Consider the following 16,844-nt stretch of genomic DNA (forward strand, 5'->3'; position numbering starts at 1 on the left):
GGGTTTTCGTTTGATTACGGTGACTAAAGCTACGCTTGAAGTCTCGATAACTTGTGCTCTCTAAAGCCTAAAGAGTGTTTTCCTTTGTTTTCCCTGGAGTTTCCTCCGTCTCTAATGAAATCTTATTTCGACCCAAAAAAAAAAAAAAAAAAAAAAGAATGTGCTCTTATAGTCTTCCCATTCAAGTAAAGTTAGCTGAAGTTAGCCACTCTCTCTCTCTTCGTCATCATGGCCATCAGACGCACAATGACACACAGACACAAAAAAAGGAAAGAAAAGGCTTATACATCCCGCAAAAGGCAAAAAAGGTGGGAAAGAAGAAAAGTAAAATTCATTCATTCATACCAGCAAGAACCAGTTTCAAAGTTGTACAGAGAGAGAATTATAATTCCATAAACAACCACCAAAACATTCATTTTATTACTATTATATATAAAAAAATAAATAAATTAAAAAAAAAAAACAGAGAAAAGCCTTTTGATGTGGAAAAGAAACAAAGGAGAGGGAGGCTGAGAGACTTCTCTCTTCTTGCTGCTTCCTCTCTCTCTCTCTCTCTCTCTCTCTCTCTCTCTCTCTGTCCCTTTGGTTGTAGCAGCAGCAGCTGCTTTTTAAAGGGATCCGGCCGAGTGCTGTCTTTGGAAGCTTGGTTAGCCGTCTTGGAGGAGGATATATAAGGTGCAGATTCCTTACTTGAATCATCATCTTACTCTATCTGTCGCTCCGTCTAATTATCTTTATTAGAATACCTTTTGGGTTTATTTAATATGTTCTATGTCTTTGGAGGAGGAGATGCATATAAATGGTTCTGAATTTTAATGAATTTAATTCAATTATAAGAAGATGAAATTAAAAAAGAAAAAGAGTATTACTGTCTGAGAATTGTTCTGAGCTCTGACTTGTTATGTGATTCTCCTGTGAAATCTTTCTTCTTGGGATACCTCCCTCCCTCCCTCTTGATTTCATGTTTGTAGGAGTGAGAAGATTGTTTGTTGCTTGGTTTGTCTGTTTTTTCTTAATTTATTATTAAGTAAATTAATTAAGGAACGATGATGATGTCCTTAATTTCTCTTTCAAGGTTGTTTGTACTTGTGTTCAACTATACAATTAATTCACAATTCTACTTAATTACATAGTAGATTATGTTCTCAAATATATAGTAGAGCAGCGTAGAAGCACCGAGTTGGAGTTTTGAATGAATCCATAAACTATTGCAAAGTGTAACTTCTCAAAGGCTCTTTCATATTCCTTTCAGGCAGGAACGCTAATGCTAGGAGCATGGGAAAGAAAAGGAGTTGGTTTTCCGCCATAAGGAGGCTTTTCGCGCCGCATTCCAAGGACAAGGCAGCCAATGTAAGAGAATATCGCCTATTTCCTTTTCCAGTGGATTTTTCTGGATTTATATCACAACTTGTTTGAATGTCTCAAATAAGCAGACAATCCAAAGGTTGACCTTTTGGTAATTGTGGCTCTATACGGGCTACATTTTACAAATTTTCTAACTTGTATATAAGTCAATTCTCCAGATGTCTCAGACACGAGTCAACTGCTGGCTGTAATGAATGTTCTTGTAGTATTTGTACTAGCGACAACTGTATTGCTGGTTTCTTAGTATGTACAATATGATTGTTTCGCTTGGTTAGCGATAATACAATCATAAATTCATACTAGAGTTAGTATGTTCAGTTCAGTTTATTCTCTGTCTGCAACAAAAGAAGGTTCAACTCAATTAGAGTGGTATACATTTTATTTATACTTCTCAAATGCATGGTCAGTTTTTTCTGGTTTTTCAGCGCAGAGGTTAAAAACATGCAAAATATTCGCTAACTCAAACTAAATCTCATTGTTAATCATATTTCAGGGTTCAGAGAAGAAACACACAAATGAAAAGAAGGGGCTTGGGAAACTAAAGCATGGAGAGACCAATTCATTCATTCCGCTGTTCAGAGAACCAAGCAGCATTGAGAAAATTTTTGGGGATTTTGAAAGGGAGCAACAAAGAGAAACTTTTAGGCCTCCTACACCTGATGAGCAACCAAGGACCCCGCCTTTTGTGCCTCCTAGAGTTTCTTCTCCGAGGCTTGCCTCACCAAGGGCTCCTTCTCCACGGGCTCCTTCCCCAAGAGCACCTCCTCCAAGATTTCCTCCTCAAAGAGCTCCTCCTCCAAGAGATCCATCTCCTAACATCATTCATCAACATCAGGAGATTAGCTACAGACCTGAACCAACTCTAAGGAACCACCATGCCTCAGCTACTAAAATTCAGGCAGCCTATAGAGGTTATACGGTAAGCTTATATTTTTCACCCATTAGTACTCAAGGGTGGGGGGTTGTGACGTGTAATGTGAGAACTGGACTATACCAGGGTAGAGTTCAATATAGGAAAACCTAATTCCTGTATTCAGTTCATCTAATTGAACGCTGTCTAGTGGTTCTGTTCTTACTGAGGCCACATAAGACAATGCATAGGTCTGCCCTGTCAAAATAAATAACTCATAATCAGACATCAAGTTTGGAGAACGTTTTAGGTAAAAGGTACTAGATTAACCAATTTTCCCAAAATGTAGCCGTCAGTATAATATAACGTGATATCTAGAATCTTGTGTTTTGTGTCCTGGCTGTATATCATAAAGTCGCAAATTTTATGTGCATAATTAGTTCTTAGAAGCACAGCAGCAGTTCAAAAGTAAATGGTGTGCAAAGGTTCTGACTAGCGACCAGAGAGAAGAATTTGTTTGGTCCTTATTCTTTTTTTCTACTTTACACTTTGAAAATTTATTTAAAAGGTACATTCTGTCCCAGATCATGCTACATCCTTCTCGAGAAGGTTTTGGTACCATGCGGAGTTGTCTTGACCAAGCACATGATATGATTACATCTGGATCAAGTCTAGGTTTTGATAACTACAGGTTATGAACTTCCTGCGACGCTGTAATGAACTTTGTCTACTTTTTATACAGGCAAGAAGAAGCTTTAGAGCTCTAAAAGGTCTAGTGAGGCTTCAAGGAGTAGTAAGAGGCCAGAACGTGAAGCGTCAGACGATGAATGCCATGAAATACATGCAACTCTTGGTACGGGTTCAGTCTCAAATTCAGTCACGTAGGATTCAGATGTTAGAAAACCAAGCAAGAAATCAAGTTCAATACAAGAATGACAGAGAAATGGAAAGCACCTTCAGTAAATGGAACTTGAGCCAGCAAGTAAGTCTCCATTCATCGGTTTTTTATTCTATTCCTATCTGTTTCAGTTGGTTCCAAACGTTTAAGCTGATAGCTACGCTAGGGGCCCCTAAAACTTATATAAGGTTAATCACTAACTTTACACTCGCACATCCACACACTAACACTTCTTCATTTGTAGGTTAATATGGTAAAAAACTTGGGGCAAACGTGGACCTTGCGCATGTAGACCCACACAATTATGACAATCTAACGTGAAAAAGAAGATTACTTTTTCTGCTAAGAAAATGATAAGTAAACTGTAAACATATAAAAACTCCGCTACAATGTCTGTAATTTGGTTAAGCATAATATATGTATAAAACAAAGTAGTACTAACAATTTCAATGATTGTGCTCTAGTCTGAGACAGCCAATAACGAGGAATGGGATGATAGCTTGCTAACTAAGGAGGAAGTAGAGGCAAGGTTGCAGAAAAAGGTTGAGGCAATCATGAAAAGAGAAAGAGCAATGGCTTACGCATACTCCAACCAGGTATTCTTTCTTCACTAGTAACCCAACTGAGCTTCAGTTGGCTTTCGAGCCTTATTCCACCTGCATTTTCTTTTCTGTTCAGATAGGAAAAAAGAACAATCTTCTCTTTTATGATATAGTTCATACCCTATAAAACTCCTACGATGCACTATTAACAATGGCATAGATAGTAATTCAGTAATGCTGTGACAATATTGGAAAACATTGTTTGAACTTTAACATTTGTATATGCAAATTTTAAGAGTATGAATTTTTAGGAGATGAACGGCTCTAATTGTATGACATTTGTACGGTAAAATTATATTGCATCGTTATTGAAGGAGGAATGGCTCCTTACATGATTATATTACTAGTTTTCTTTTCAATGCATGGGTTACATAACAGTGGTAAGGTGCACCCACCATTAACTATATCATCATCACTTCTCTAGTGGCCAAGGTTCAACCCACTAATAGTATCTTAAGATTGAAGGTGTTTTATGGGTCAGGTCAGTTGCACCAAGTAGTGTGCCTGCCTCAATTGACCTGGAATTTGATTCCCTTTCCCATATATTAGAGCAGCTTAGCATATCGTTTTGTAAAAGAACAACGAAAAAACAAAAGAACATAGTGGCTTAAGGGGTTAATTGTTTTACTTGATGCAGTTTTTAATGCAATCGATACTTATCATATTTCTTGACGATGCTTCTTGCCTCCATTGACCTCGAATTCGATTCCCTTTCCTGTAGATTAGAGTAGCTTAGAATATCATTTTGTAAAAGAACAAAAAAACAAAAGAACAAAAGAACATGGTGGCTTAAGGAGTTAATTGTTTTCCTTGATGCAGTACTTAATGCAATTGATAGTTATCATATTTCTTGACGATGTTTGGTATTTTTGTGTACCATAAACAGCTGTGGAAAGCTACTCCAAAATCAGGTCAAACACCTATAGCTGATATCTGGTCTGGGCGATTTCGGTGGTGGTGGAACTGGTTGGAACGTCAGCTCCCTCCAGTAGACCCTCCTGCAGGAACCAACGCGTTGAAAACTTTTCAGTTTACTCCTCCAAGACTTGATTCAGAGCGAAAGCCAAGCCCCCTGCCCCAGTCAAGCAATCAAAAGCCATTTCCTTTTCCATTTGATAACAATCTTGACACACCAAAATCGTCAAGGTCAACCATTAATCTCACGACAATAAAACCAGCACAAACCCCGCCTTCGATTAATACGAGAAGGGCTCCACAAGGAAACAGGTTTGGGATATCGAAGTACGCAAGAACAACTGGTGGTGAAGCTGAATCCCCTTTTGGTTTTCCACTGAAGGATGATGACAGCCTCACAAGCTGCCCACCATTTTCAGTTCCAAACTACATGGCTCCAACGGCGTCAGCCAAAGCAAAGGCACGAGCTAGTAGCAATCCTAGGGAGAGATCTGTGGGGACACCAAGTAGTGAGTCCAAGAGAAGGCTTTCCTTCCCTTTGGCACAAGGCATTGGGTCTTTCAAGTGGAACAAAGCTTCTTCTTTCTCTAATAACAAGGATTGCAGCTCTCAAAGGAATTTAGACAAGAACCAGTCTTTGCAATCTCTAGGAAATTCGAGCATAGATTCCACGGTTTCAATGCCTGCAGGAGTTGGAAGGAAGCCATTTAACCGATTTGTGTGATTCATTTCCGTTTATGTTTTTTCAACTTTTCTTGTACTTGCCATTCATTGTGGTGTTGATTTTGTTTTGAGTGTACGGTAATAGACTTGAGAGTTGCAAAACACTGATGTAAAATGATAAAAAGAAAGGAAATAATATGTGTGTCATGTGCGTGTATTATACATCTGTATAGTCATGGTTTGGATTATTGGATGTAGCATGATTTGAATTTAGAAAAGTTTCATAGACAGTTTTATTCTACTTTTGCATATCTTTGAAGATTCTTATGACTCTTTTTCGATGTGCATAACAGTTCTCAGTTGGTTTTGCAACACAAGCAAATATGAAGAATTAACCTTTCCCTTTCAGCACGCGAAGTAAACGATTCAACTTTGCCAAATTCACCTTCATCATTGTCCGGGGGAGGAGGAATGTGGGCGAATGTCGGGGTGGCACTTGGTACCAATTTGAAATAACTCGCAAGCACAAATCGTTTCAACTTAAGTCCAAGAGCTTTTCTATTTAAACTCCATATTCGGTCAGATTTCACTCCCCAAATGCTTTTGACACTTTAGAGTCCAATTTTATCCTTAGTAATACCAACACACCCCACAACAACTTGAGTGGAATTAATCAGTGGTTGAATCATAGTTCGGTTGAGTTCTGGATAGATAAGGTAAGATTTCAAGGATTGGGATGATTTTTTGTAAGGTTCGAAAAATTTCAAGGATCGAAACTTGGTTGATTGGATAAGAAATGGATGGAACTGCTCTTGCTCGATGTGATTCATCGCACCAAATACATTGCTTTTGTTTGTAAGCTTGGTGTCAAGCAACTGACAACAGCAAAAACACCACTAAAAGAGCCTAGCAAAATACACTTAAAGCAAAGTAAAGCGAAAACAGAAAAACCAAAGCAAATAACAGCAAACAGAACCAGACGAGAGCAAAGCAGCCAGCCCGGGATGAGCTCATACATATACGATGATAGATTCCACCTCAGACATTCACAGAAATAGGGAGACAAGATCAAATTCTATTGGATCATCAGCTGTACAGAATGAAAGAATATCAAAGTCCCAATCTCCCGCTAAAAGGATTATAAATTTTTAATGTAATATTCATATGTACACTTGGGATTCTTCCATCACGTCAATCTGCCTAGTGCAGGGATCAGGAAGGAGGTGGGGTATGAATGGTGGTGGTACCAGGTAACATGGCTACTGTCACTACGAAGTATTCACAGCCAACAGGGAGACCATACGGGTTCAATCCTGAATTCAAGGTCAACTGGTCGGTTTCCATGTCAGATGTTAGGTCGTTCTCAGACCGGGTTGAACTAGGACCCAATGGCTTCACAGTCTGCCGTTCGATATGCACAATTTGCCCAACAATGTAGTTAGGTTGATTTGGGAGACGATCAGTAAACAAGGCTACAGATTCAGCAGACAGGTAGTAGTTGGAGCAATTACGATTAATTGCCTCGTACTGCCCAGATGTGTTTAGAACAAATGCAGCAATCTCGTGGACTTCCAAGCGGCCGAAAGATATCTTCTCTTTGTTTGCCTGCAGCAAGATTAAAAGTCGAAATACCACCTGTTAATTCATCACTCAGCCGGAACAGAATTCAGGTCACACTTGATGCCTAGGTGTCAACTCACTAAACCATGAGCAGAGAAAATTACATTAAACCATTTAACTTTTATTTTGGTATCAGGTAACAAATATTTCTTTTCCGTTGAACAAAATATCCCTATATTATCAATTACCTGCTTTTCAAGTTGATGCTTTGTGTACAAAGTTTTAACCAGCTCCTTCTTCTCTTCCAATTCTTTTCTAAGTTGTTCATTTACAGCTTCAATCTTTGGATACTTGTCAAGCAGCTCTTCACGGTGCCTTGACAAGAAACCAACTCTATCTGCCAGAACCCGAATACATTTCTGAAATTCAACAGTACCATCATCTTCACTGTCGTTAATAGAACTGAAACAATTCAAAGCCCAAATCAGAGTCATCTCCCATTGTCAATAACTGAACTAAAAGTATTCATTGAATGGAAGTATCCACAAAAATTCCTGCAAACATGAACATCTTTCCATCCATTACAATACTTTCTAGTGGTTTTTTTTTTCATTGTACTTCTTTCGTTTCTTTTTCACATCAAAATGACCTGCTTTTGTAAAAAGAACTTTCAGAAGGAATGCTATCAAGGTTGCATGAGATATAGTGTCAGACAAGAATTACTGAGAAATACTAGAATTTGTTCAAAACAGTTAAAGTAACAAGTGGTGTGGAAAACTTACTTGCCCAGAGATTGTGCCAAGGTGTGCAAAGATTCATTAAAACTAGCTACCCCACCCTGGGCATATACACAGCTCCTTAGTCTTTCGAAAAGGCCACGCATTTTCACAGCAGATGTGCGCAATGCACTATACTCCGAGGCCCTGCGATCAGCTGCACAAAGATGGGTTTGAGCTTCCTCTCTTGCCTCGTGCAAACAATTCTCCAGGTGAGCACAATTCATCTGGCATGGGCCAAGCATGAAAATATATAATCGGAAAATGGAAAAGCTAAGAATTAATAAAGCTAAATATAAGTTTTAACCACAGTTGTGTGGATATGCTTTATGTACCCATCAATGACTCAATGAGACACCGTCGTCATAATTGATGATTTTACCAACCACAACAACAACAACAACAACAACAAAGTCAGCTGTATGAATCCTAGAACGCCATTGCGCTCGGTTCTATGCCACGTCTTCTGTTAGATCCAAATACTCTAAGTCTTTTCTTAGAGTCTCTTCCAAAGTCTTCCTAGGTCTTCCTCTACCCCTTAGGCCCTAAACCTGTCCTGTAATCGCATCTTCTAACCGGAGCGTTAGTAGGCCTTTGTTTCACATGTCCAAACCACCGTAACCGATTTTCTCTAATCTTTCCTTCAATTTCAGCAACTCCTACTTTACCTCAAATATCCTCATTCCTAATCTTATCCTTTCTCGTGTGCCCACACATCCAACGAAGCATTCTCGTCTCCGCTACACCCATTTTATGCACGTGTTACATGCTTCACCGCCCAACATTCCGTGCTATAAAGCATTGCCAGCCTTATTGCCATCCTATGAAATTTTCCTTGAGCTTCAGGGGCATATGATGGTCACACAACACTCCGGATGCACTATTCCACTTCATCCATCCAACTTGTATTCTATGGTTGAGGTCTCCATCTAACTCTCCGTTCTTTTGCAAGATAGATCCTTGGTAGCGAAAGCGGTCGCTCTTTGGTACTTCCTGATCTCCAATCCTCACCCCTAACTCATTTGAGCCTCCGTTTGCACTGAACTTGCACTCCATATACTCCGTCTTTGACAAACTTAGGTAAAGACCTTTAGATTCCAACACTTCTCTCCAAAGGTTAAGCTTCGCATTTCACCAACCAATAAGAAAAATTTGATTTTTATGGTAGACGTAGAATGAAAAATTAACGCTAGCCAGCCTTCACCACGACACCGTTCTTCTCCTCAATTCCTATTGAAGTTTGAGTTTTCCAGTGCTCTCCCTTCCAACTAGAGGTTTTCAACCACTTCCATATCTACAGTACTATTTTGTTTTACAACTGGTTACAATTTTCTTGAATGTATTACAGTAGTTACATATATTCTAAAAATACTGTGTAATTCTCACTTCATGAATGTATTGTTGACGTATCCCACAGTCAACAAAACAGAAAAGTTAATGATACTTCAATTTGAGTATCCAACATGTTGGACAGTATCGTAGGGGTGTAGGTATCAGATATGCACCCTTCCCTAAATTTCGAATATCTGGGCAACATAGTATCTACCACGACAGCATAATCCATCTTTTTTTAAGGTATATATAGATTAAAAAGGGCAGAACCCTAGGGAAATAAAAGTCGATCATTCTTTGCAAGAATTGTTCTCAAGGAAACAAAAGCGGGCTAGGGATCATAGTTTAGCATTTTTAAATAGCAACTTCTATTCAACAGTCCATATTATGTTGAAAAATATTCAAAAGGAAAATACCAATCAGGTGAATTAAGTTTATTGGGACTTCAACATAAGATCATCTAAGAAACACCAACTACAGAATATGTGCCACCCACAAATTCACTCGATGTGCGTGTGAGACAGAGAGAGAGAGAGAGAGAAGGAGAGAGAGAGAGAGGATGTATTTATAAAAGAAAGAACAGAACAGAACAGCCAGATGCATGAGCTTAAAATTTCTGAGAAATGGTCTCTCGGAAAAAAAACATAAAAAAAGTGGTTGAGTCAGGAGTACCTGAGATTCATCAAGGAGTTTCCGATTTGTGTCCAATTCCCTCTTAAGCATAGAAACATCCTCCATAGCAGCTTTAAGCTTAATTTCTGTTTCACTCAACTGGTTTGACTTCTCTGAAAGTGCGGTTTGCAATTCCAACAACAGCTCTGCACTGACTTTGGTGTTCAAGCCTGGGTCAATTGCTGTTTCACACGGTATAACATTAAGAGGTTCAGGCATGCTTTCAGCAGTTGAACTGTTTGACAGTGACATGCCCAGCTGCCCCACCATCTTTTCTTTCCCATCTTTACCACCGGCCAGCAGTTCTTTATGCTTTAGCTCTTGCATGGATGAATCCAGTGGATGATTTTGCATGGATGAATCTATTAGATGATTTTGTACTGCCGAAGAATCCATTATATTTTCATCTACCCCATCTCTCATTTTTCCAGGTTGCACATTGAACAGACCCAAGTTTGCATCAAAAACACTAGAGATGCAGGAAACCTCATCCATGGGCTCAGTATTAGATGGGCAAGGCATATGCACTTCCCTACCACCTATGATTTCTTGCTTGCAGTCATCAACCTTGTCAGACAAAATTCCAAATTCAGAGGCATCCTTATCATTTGAAATCTTCTGGCTTTGCAAATACTGATCAGACAGTCTCTGTTCAAGTTCTTGAATGCGTTTCTCATATGAAAGACACCGCATCTGCTTCACCCTAAGCATAGATTGTAGATGCTTTTCATATTCATCTTTCAGGTGCAAGGCTTCAGCTGTCTTCTTTGTGGCACCTTTCAATAAATTATCCACTTTACTATCATCCAATGATTCAAAGTCTACTTCAGGCCAGAATGAACAGATCACAGCTATTGCAGAAGCCAGTTCTGCTTTCAATTTTGCATTCTCAACGTCCAACTTACCAGTTCCAGCAATCTCTACCAACTCACCGCCTTCAAGTAGCTCCTCAGAGTCACAATTCTCAATGTTATCCAATATACTCTTGTCAGCACCAACCGAATGACAAGTTTCGTTAGACATAGAATACGAACCTCTAAACGCACTCTTGGAAGACAGTGGAGTCAAGTACTCAGGAGCATAACAGTCAATGTCTGAAATCTCAATATCAAGCAAGCTAGTATCAAAAGGAGCTATGTTGACATCACACCGATTGAGGGTATCATATAATCCCATGGATGCTAATACATCCCTGGGTATGTATAAACTGTGAGCTTTCAAAAACTCCTCCCGTCTCCTGACTTCAGTCTCCCTTTTTGTCGCAAGTCTTTCAGCCAACTGTCCAGCCATCCCCATGTAAAGCTTCAAGGAAGCCTTTCGTCTGACTATTTCTGCTAAACAGGCTCTATAAGCAGGGCCAATCCCGCGAACCAATTTTAAGTCCCAAAATAGATCCTCTTGACGCACCATTGCCTCTCTAAAAACAGGAAACTGTAATTTTGCATCTTTAATGACGTAAGAAATATATGCTATCTTTTGCATATAATTATGGAGAAATACGTTCATTTCATTCTTTTTATCCTTGCAGAAGTCGAGGAGCTTAGAAATTGGATGATCACAAGCCTGCATCCTAGGCAGGTGATTTTTATCATGGACATCATACATAGGGCCCAAGGCTGAAACTGCATCATGTGGACGAAGTGAGGATGACAATTGGCAAGACAAGCAATCATCCACAAGTTTATTGACAGTATTTACATCTTTGCTGCATGAATTAAAATTGGTGAATCGCTGATATTTAAAAGTAATATAACTAATTTAGTATTTCACAGCAGAAAATTGTGTATCAAAGTGCAGTAGTGGAATTTGAGAATCGTGGTTCCAAAGACCATAATATTCAGAAAGCTTTAGCAGTCCTGGAGGTTTATGACCCAGTCAGCTTCATATCTATTATGACATGCCTCCACCATAACAGGTGTATGAGTAGATCAGATTGCTAAAATCATTCAAAAGAATACAAGTTCATGCATATATAAATAAAGAGAATGGCCACTTACTAAATGTCACCATACTTGAAACAGAAGGACAGCCACAAACAATAGAAATTGAGTTCTGCTATTCCCTCCCACTTGTCCTATACTCCCACACACATTAAAATATAAACGTTATCTACAAATTTATCCCCTACAAAATTTCCATTGACATAATGCTTTCCCCAACCTCCCCAAGACCAAACTGAGCAGAAAGGCCTCTCCATTGAAAAAGAGTCTTTTACTCAAGCCTTTCTTGTCATTTCACAAGATAAACTAGTCATTAGTCATTAGAAGGTTTTGAGCTTTGAAGCTAAAGCATAGCATCATAGGAGGAAAATTGATTTAGTGAAAATATGAAGTAACTTCAGATGCAAACTCAACCACCTTATGGCTTTTGGTACCTAACTGATGGAGAAAAGAATTGGGTGTTTACTGACTATGATGTTTTAGTCTTTTACTTTCTAGGGTTTTAAAATAAAGGCTGCTGTACCAGCAGGCCCGTTAGTCTTTTAATTTCCTTGTTCTACAAGTATTAGGTTTACTTTTTTTCTTCTTTAAGGATTAGTTTCTTTCCTATTTTATTCGGTTAAGGTCATTATAAATTACATCCTTGTAACTCTTTGGAGACAGTTTTGGACGATTGAATCAAACTTGCTGGATCTTTGCTTCTCCCTAGGTTTGTGTGATGCAACCTAACCCTAGGTGTGATGCCTCAGGCCTCTAGGAGTGATTCCTATAAACCCTACTGGTGCGGTGCTCGTAGTTTCTATCCTTTTTCTCATAATTTTCCTTCATCTTTCTTTAAGATTTCCGCTATGCCTTCTTCCTACAATTCATAAACTCAACAACACTCAAATTAGACAGACATCCTCCCTTAATTGAGGTTGTCCTGCATCACTAACTCATCTACTTCTACTTCATTAGGTTAAGCACTTATCTAGTGGTAGTTGTTTGTTTTAAGAAAAAACACAAATATTTGTATCTCTGTACAATTCAGTTGAGGAACACTGAAGAGCTTAAGGGTAGCAGACTAGGAGATTAAACTAAAACAACGCCAGTATATGAAACAATAACAAACAAATGATGATCCAACGTACACATGAAAGCACACATACAAAACTCTAAATTAAATCTGGAATCATGTCCACCATATGTTCTTAACATGAGATATGTTACAATAATACGACTCATGCAACATAACTGCTAACAAATTATAAATTGTAAAAACAGATGTGGTTTTCAGCAACAACAAAGTGTTAAAATGATCAAATGAGCCCATTCATAAATAATCTCCAAATGATTAAAAATAACTTGACAGAGGAAGTTGAAAAGACAAATAGACAAAAAGGATATATCTGATACATAATTATGACTGAAAACCAACCTCAAAGATTGCATTATACTCTTTTGCTCATGAATATATCTTTGATGATCCTTAATTGTGAGTTCCAAATGCCTAATAGGCAGTGAAGCCCTGTTAGAAAACAATTCTTCGACTTTCCGCTTTACCTCGCTAAACATCTGCTTAAACTGTGAAACCTTATTCTCAAACTGCCTGTGGGAACTGCTACAAATTTCTCCCGCTTTCCTCAAGGTCTCTTCCTTCACAAAATCCGACAGGCACTTCCAAGTGGCAGTCTCTAATGCAGGGTGAAGCTTGACAGATCTCAGTTTCTCTACATCCCTCCAGAGATTGATCAAAAGATCAGAATGACTTTGATGCTGTTGTGAATAACGCTTCATGAATTCTGTATAGGTTTGGTTTATCATTTTATAATATTGATCCAAATTACCCCTAGCAACCTCCACTGCCCTCTCTTGAACCTTTTGCTCCATCAAAAGCCTCTCACAGTTCTCATATTTTACTTGGGTACGACTGTAAATTGCATGACCCTTGTGGTAGTGGTACCTAAATTGCCTTTCATAAGAAGGCAAGGCCTTCATAGCAAGGTCCAAAGCATCATCCAAAGGGTGAGGGCCATGTGAAGCTGACGGTGACTGGGGGTCAGCAGTGTCAAGAATATCAACTTGCTCTGGTGGAGGGAGCGAAGAATTAATTTGCAGCCTTGCTTTATTGAATATAAAAACTTCCTGACCATCAGCTGGAAGGTTATATGCCGAAAGCGGCCTCTGTGGCGTAAGTTTCATATCCAAACACAAAACAAGCTGGTCATTGAGATTAATCCCAGCCATAGATTCAATATACCGCATAACTACCTCTACCAGTGTGGTTTCTTCACAATCAAGTTCAAATGAATGCCCATTCTCAGCAATATGAACCAAAAGCTTGCCCTGATGAACCAAACCTTCAGCCATACTTGAACTCATCTTATCCCAAAACAAAGGATGCTCGACCACAAATTCAACAGAATCAAATATCCAGTACCATATATACAAGTACAACGGAAGTTCCAAACCCAAAAGGTTAAATTCGATACCGCTGAACTCCAAGCAATTGAATTGAGCAAGCCACTTTTGTAGAATGACCTGCAAGCAACTGGAAAATTCCCGATATATATATCTCCATCCTCGACCAAAAAACAAAAAAAAAAGATAAAAAAAAAAAAAACCTAAATTATCACAAACCAATAAATTTAACCCAATTCTGAATAACCCACAAAAGATTTTATCGAAAAAAATTAACAAAACAAAAAGAAGAGCATGGAGGAAGGAGAATAAGCAAGACGTACCACCAAATTCTTGAAAAGCAGCGAAATCCACATCAAAAATTTGTCGAGATAGTCTCGAATCCTTCACGATCATCAACCCTCAAACAAATTTCAACAAATATAATCGACGACGACGACTTTCAAAACTGAGGAGGAAGAGGAAGAGAGGTAATCGAAAGGGATTGGTTACGTGAAGAAAAGACCTCACCACAAGCACAAGGTTTTTACGAAACTCCTCTCCCTTTCACCTTTCACCTTTCACACATATTATATATACCATGCCCACACACCCACACCCGCCACTCCGCCGTCTCCGCTCTTCCTTCTTCACCAACCTTCTTCTTCTTTTTTTTTTTTTTTTTTTTTTTTTTAATGAAAAAAACGTTCGTGTTGAAACCAAATGATAAACAAATTCAACTTACTTCGTGACAAAGCTATAAGATCAGATGCGCCGGTCAAAGCCTTTCCAATGGTTTAATTTACTACAGATCTGGATCGTTGGATTTTGATTCAATAGCTACAGTTATTATAAATTTTAAAAGGTCCCTATTTGTAGCCATTGGATCAAATTTTAACTTAACGAATCCCAAACTAGGTGGATTTGGTAGAAAGGGATCCGATCCCTTTCCCATTATTAAGACTCATACCAGCCAAGGAGAGTACCATTTTAGGAAGTACAATCCTTATTAAATTGGGAGAATCCCAAAAGATATCTAGAAAGAAGATATTGCATCATCTTAGGACTGTGATTAATTGCAGCGCACGTCAATCCTTAAATTATAAAGACTTTAAGGTTATAGGAAAGGAAACCTGCTGATTCCTTACTGGACTAGGTTTCCATATGTTGTTGAACAAGCATGGTCAATCTTAGCGAAGTTTAGGGTTGGGTTCGGTTCAAAATGATTCGGTGTTTTGCCAAAACCGAAACCGAACCAAAATTTCAGTTCGATTCAGTTCAATTTTTTTCGGTTTATTTCTGGTTCATTTTTTTTTTTTTTTAATGAATAAAAATTGAAATTTAAAATTTTAACATCTCCAGCACAATCATAACATAAGCATTCCTACATAATGAAAATAAATATTTAAAGTTCAACTAGAATCATCAATCAAATCTTCTAAAGTCCAAACTTAAAAAAAAAAACATCAAAGTTTAAGTCTTCAAAAAGTCCAAATTTAAAATAAACATTACACTTCAAGTCCACACCTAAAATAAACATAACAAAGTCCAAATTTTATAGAAATATTCCACTTAACTAAAATGATAAACTCAAATAAACCATTTACCATCAATTTTCTCAAACACATTTGTTGCAAATTGTCCACCTCGTTAATCAGCATTCATGTACCAATGAAATCGTCTATACATGTACAATGTATAGAGCTCTACTTCATTAGTGGGGGATCAGCCTAAACTTGACTTATTTATAGAAACTAATTAGTCGACAATTAACTGTCTAGGTTTCTAATTGATACGAGCATATTTATGCGACTTAGTTAGCTTGTTTTCTTGCATTTACATAGTTAGTTTCCATTTATTATAGTGTTTTAAGCTATTTTCGTGTGTTTGTAGGTCCTAATGGCAAAGTAGGCAAGAAAGTGCATTTGGGAGCCATTTGGAGTAGTTTTGAGCATGGAATGGATAGCTTGCATATGGAGCAAGGTGGATGGACGAATTTCAAGTCAAAAGAGGCTAGGAACATGCTACAAATCTAGAGAAACAAGTTCAAGACAAGGAAGATAAGGAAAGAGCAAGAAACATGGAACATTATCCAACAACCGTATCTTATCCAAACCTTATCCTATCTTATCCTATCCTAATCTTTTGCTACCTTAATTCCAGCTACAAAGATGACTTAATTCCACATTAGAACACTTAAATATATGGTTTTAGAAGACCTTATCTAATCCTAAATGCATGATGCACCCTTTATCCCTTCTAGAAGTCCAATTTCTGCCACAAAACACATTGTTTCTAGAATCCCTAGAAAGGTGGCGCCTCTCCCTCTTCTACAAGCTCTAGAACCTGCAATCCTTTTCCCCTAGGATTGTGCAATCCTTTTCCCTTTAAATTTTGATGCACCCTAGTCCTTTTCCCACCTAATTTCTACCACACCCTAATCTAATTTCCCTAGGGTTTCAGCCGTGCATCATATATATACACACACATGCTTATGCCGCAGAAAAGACCACCATCCATTCACTCATTCATTCATTCATACATTTAGCCATCAAACACCCTAATTCACCTTAGTGCCGCAGCAAGAAAGGAAGGAGAAGAGGACTTGTGCAATCTGCCACCATCCAAAGGGAGTGCCGCACGCTTGCCATTGGAGTGTGGAGCGTTTCTTGGTTCTTTCTATCCTTAGTTTTAGTTCAATGTTTATGTTAATTTGGTTTTCAATTATGATGAACATGTGGAACTAATTTCTTTATAGTTGGAGGTGAATTCGAAGCCATGTGATAGGAGCATATTTATGCTACTCAGTTATATTGTTTCCTTGCATTTAGTTACTGAATTACTATCTATTTTAGTCTTTTAAGCTATTTTCGTATGTTTTTAGGTCCTAAT

General features: G+C 38.3%; 2 protein-coding genes across 5 annotated transcripts; one reads left to right on the plus strand and one right to left on the minus strand.

Annotated features, from left to right (window-relative positions):
- The first annotated feature begins 329 nt into the window (after positions 1-329).
- On the plus strand, positions 330-5,541 carry LOC125471228 (protein IQ-DOMAIN 14-like). The gene is made up of 6 exons (XM_048571433.1): positions 330-675; positions 1,253-1,350; positions 1,859-2,284; positions 2,958-3,197; positions 3,578-3,709; positions 4,602-5,541. Exons 2-6 carry the CDS (start codon positions 1,276-1,278, stop codon positions 5,352-5,354), a joined length of 1,626 nt encoding a protein of 541 aa, XP_048427390.1. The 5' UTR covers positions 330-675; positions 1,253-1,275; the 3' UTR covers positions 5,355-5,541.
- Positions 5,542-6,348: 807 nt separating this feature from the next.
- LOC125471233 (autophagy-related protein 11-like) lies at positions 6,349-14,629 on the minus strand. Of its 4 annotated transcripts, none has more exons than XM_048571441.1 (6): positions 14,297-14,627; positions 12,991-14,093; positions 9,634-11,338; positions 7,636-7,856; positions 7,102-7,315; positions 6,349-6,898 (listed from the first exon to the last, which is right to left on the minus strand). In XM_048571441.1, the coding sequence occupies exons 1-6, from the start codon at positions 14,327-14,329 to the stop codon at positions 6,506-6,508; spliced, it is 3,669 nt and encodes a 1,222-aa protein (XP_048427398.1). In that variant the 5' UTR covers positions 14,330-14,627; the 3' UTR covers positions 6,349-6,505. The 4 variants fall into 4 exon arrangements, with proteins under 4 accessions (XP_048427398.1, XP_048427403.1, XP_048427396.1 ...); XM_048571446.1 differs by having other exon boundaries at positions 12,991-14,103; XM_048571439.1 differs by having other exon boundaries at positions 12,991-14,134.
- Positions 14,630-16,844: the final 2,215 nt, after the last annotated feature.

The sequence above is a fragment of a genome, unplaced genomic scaffold (assembly GCF_019419815.1).
Source record: "Pyrus x bretschneideri cultivar Hongxiangsu unplaced genomic scaffold, Pyrus_bretschneideri_v1 Contig106, whole genome shotgun sequence".
Lineage (NCBI taxonomy): Eukaryota > Viridiplantae > Streptophyta > Magnoliopsida > Rosales > Rosaceae > Pyrus > Pyrus x bretschneideri.

Excerpts from the sequence above, each read along its gene's own strand:
- LOC125471228 (XM_048571433.1), top strand. The coding sequence starts at position 1,276 with ATGGGAAAGAAAAGGAGTTGGTTTTCCGCCATAAGGAGGCTTTTCGCG. Across the intron at positions 3,198-3,577 it reads AATGGAACTTGAGCCAGCAA|TCTGAGACAGCCAATAACGA; the intron begins GTAAGTCTCCAT and ends ATTGTGCTCTAG. Across the intron at positions 3,710-4,601 it reads CTTACGCATACTCCAACCAG|CTGTGGAAAGCTACTCCAAA; the intron begins GTATTCTTTCTT and ends TACCATAAACAG.
- LOC125471233 (XM_048571439.1), bottom strand. The coding sequence starts at position 14,369 with ATGATCGTGAAGGATTCGAGACTATCTCGACAAATTTTTGATGTGGAT. Across the intron at positions 7,857-9,633 it reads AACTCCTTGATGAATCTCAG|ATGAATTGTGCTCACCTGGA; the intron begins GTACTCCTGACT and ends GGCCCATGCCAG. Across the intron at positions 6,899-7,101 it reads AGCATCAACTTGAAAAGCAG|GCAAACAAAGAGAAGATATC; the intron begins GTAATTGATAAT and ends ATCTTGCTGCAG.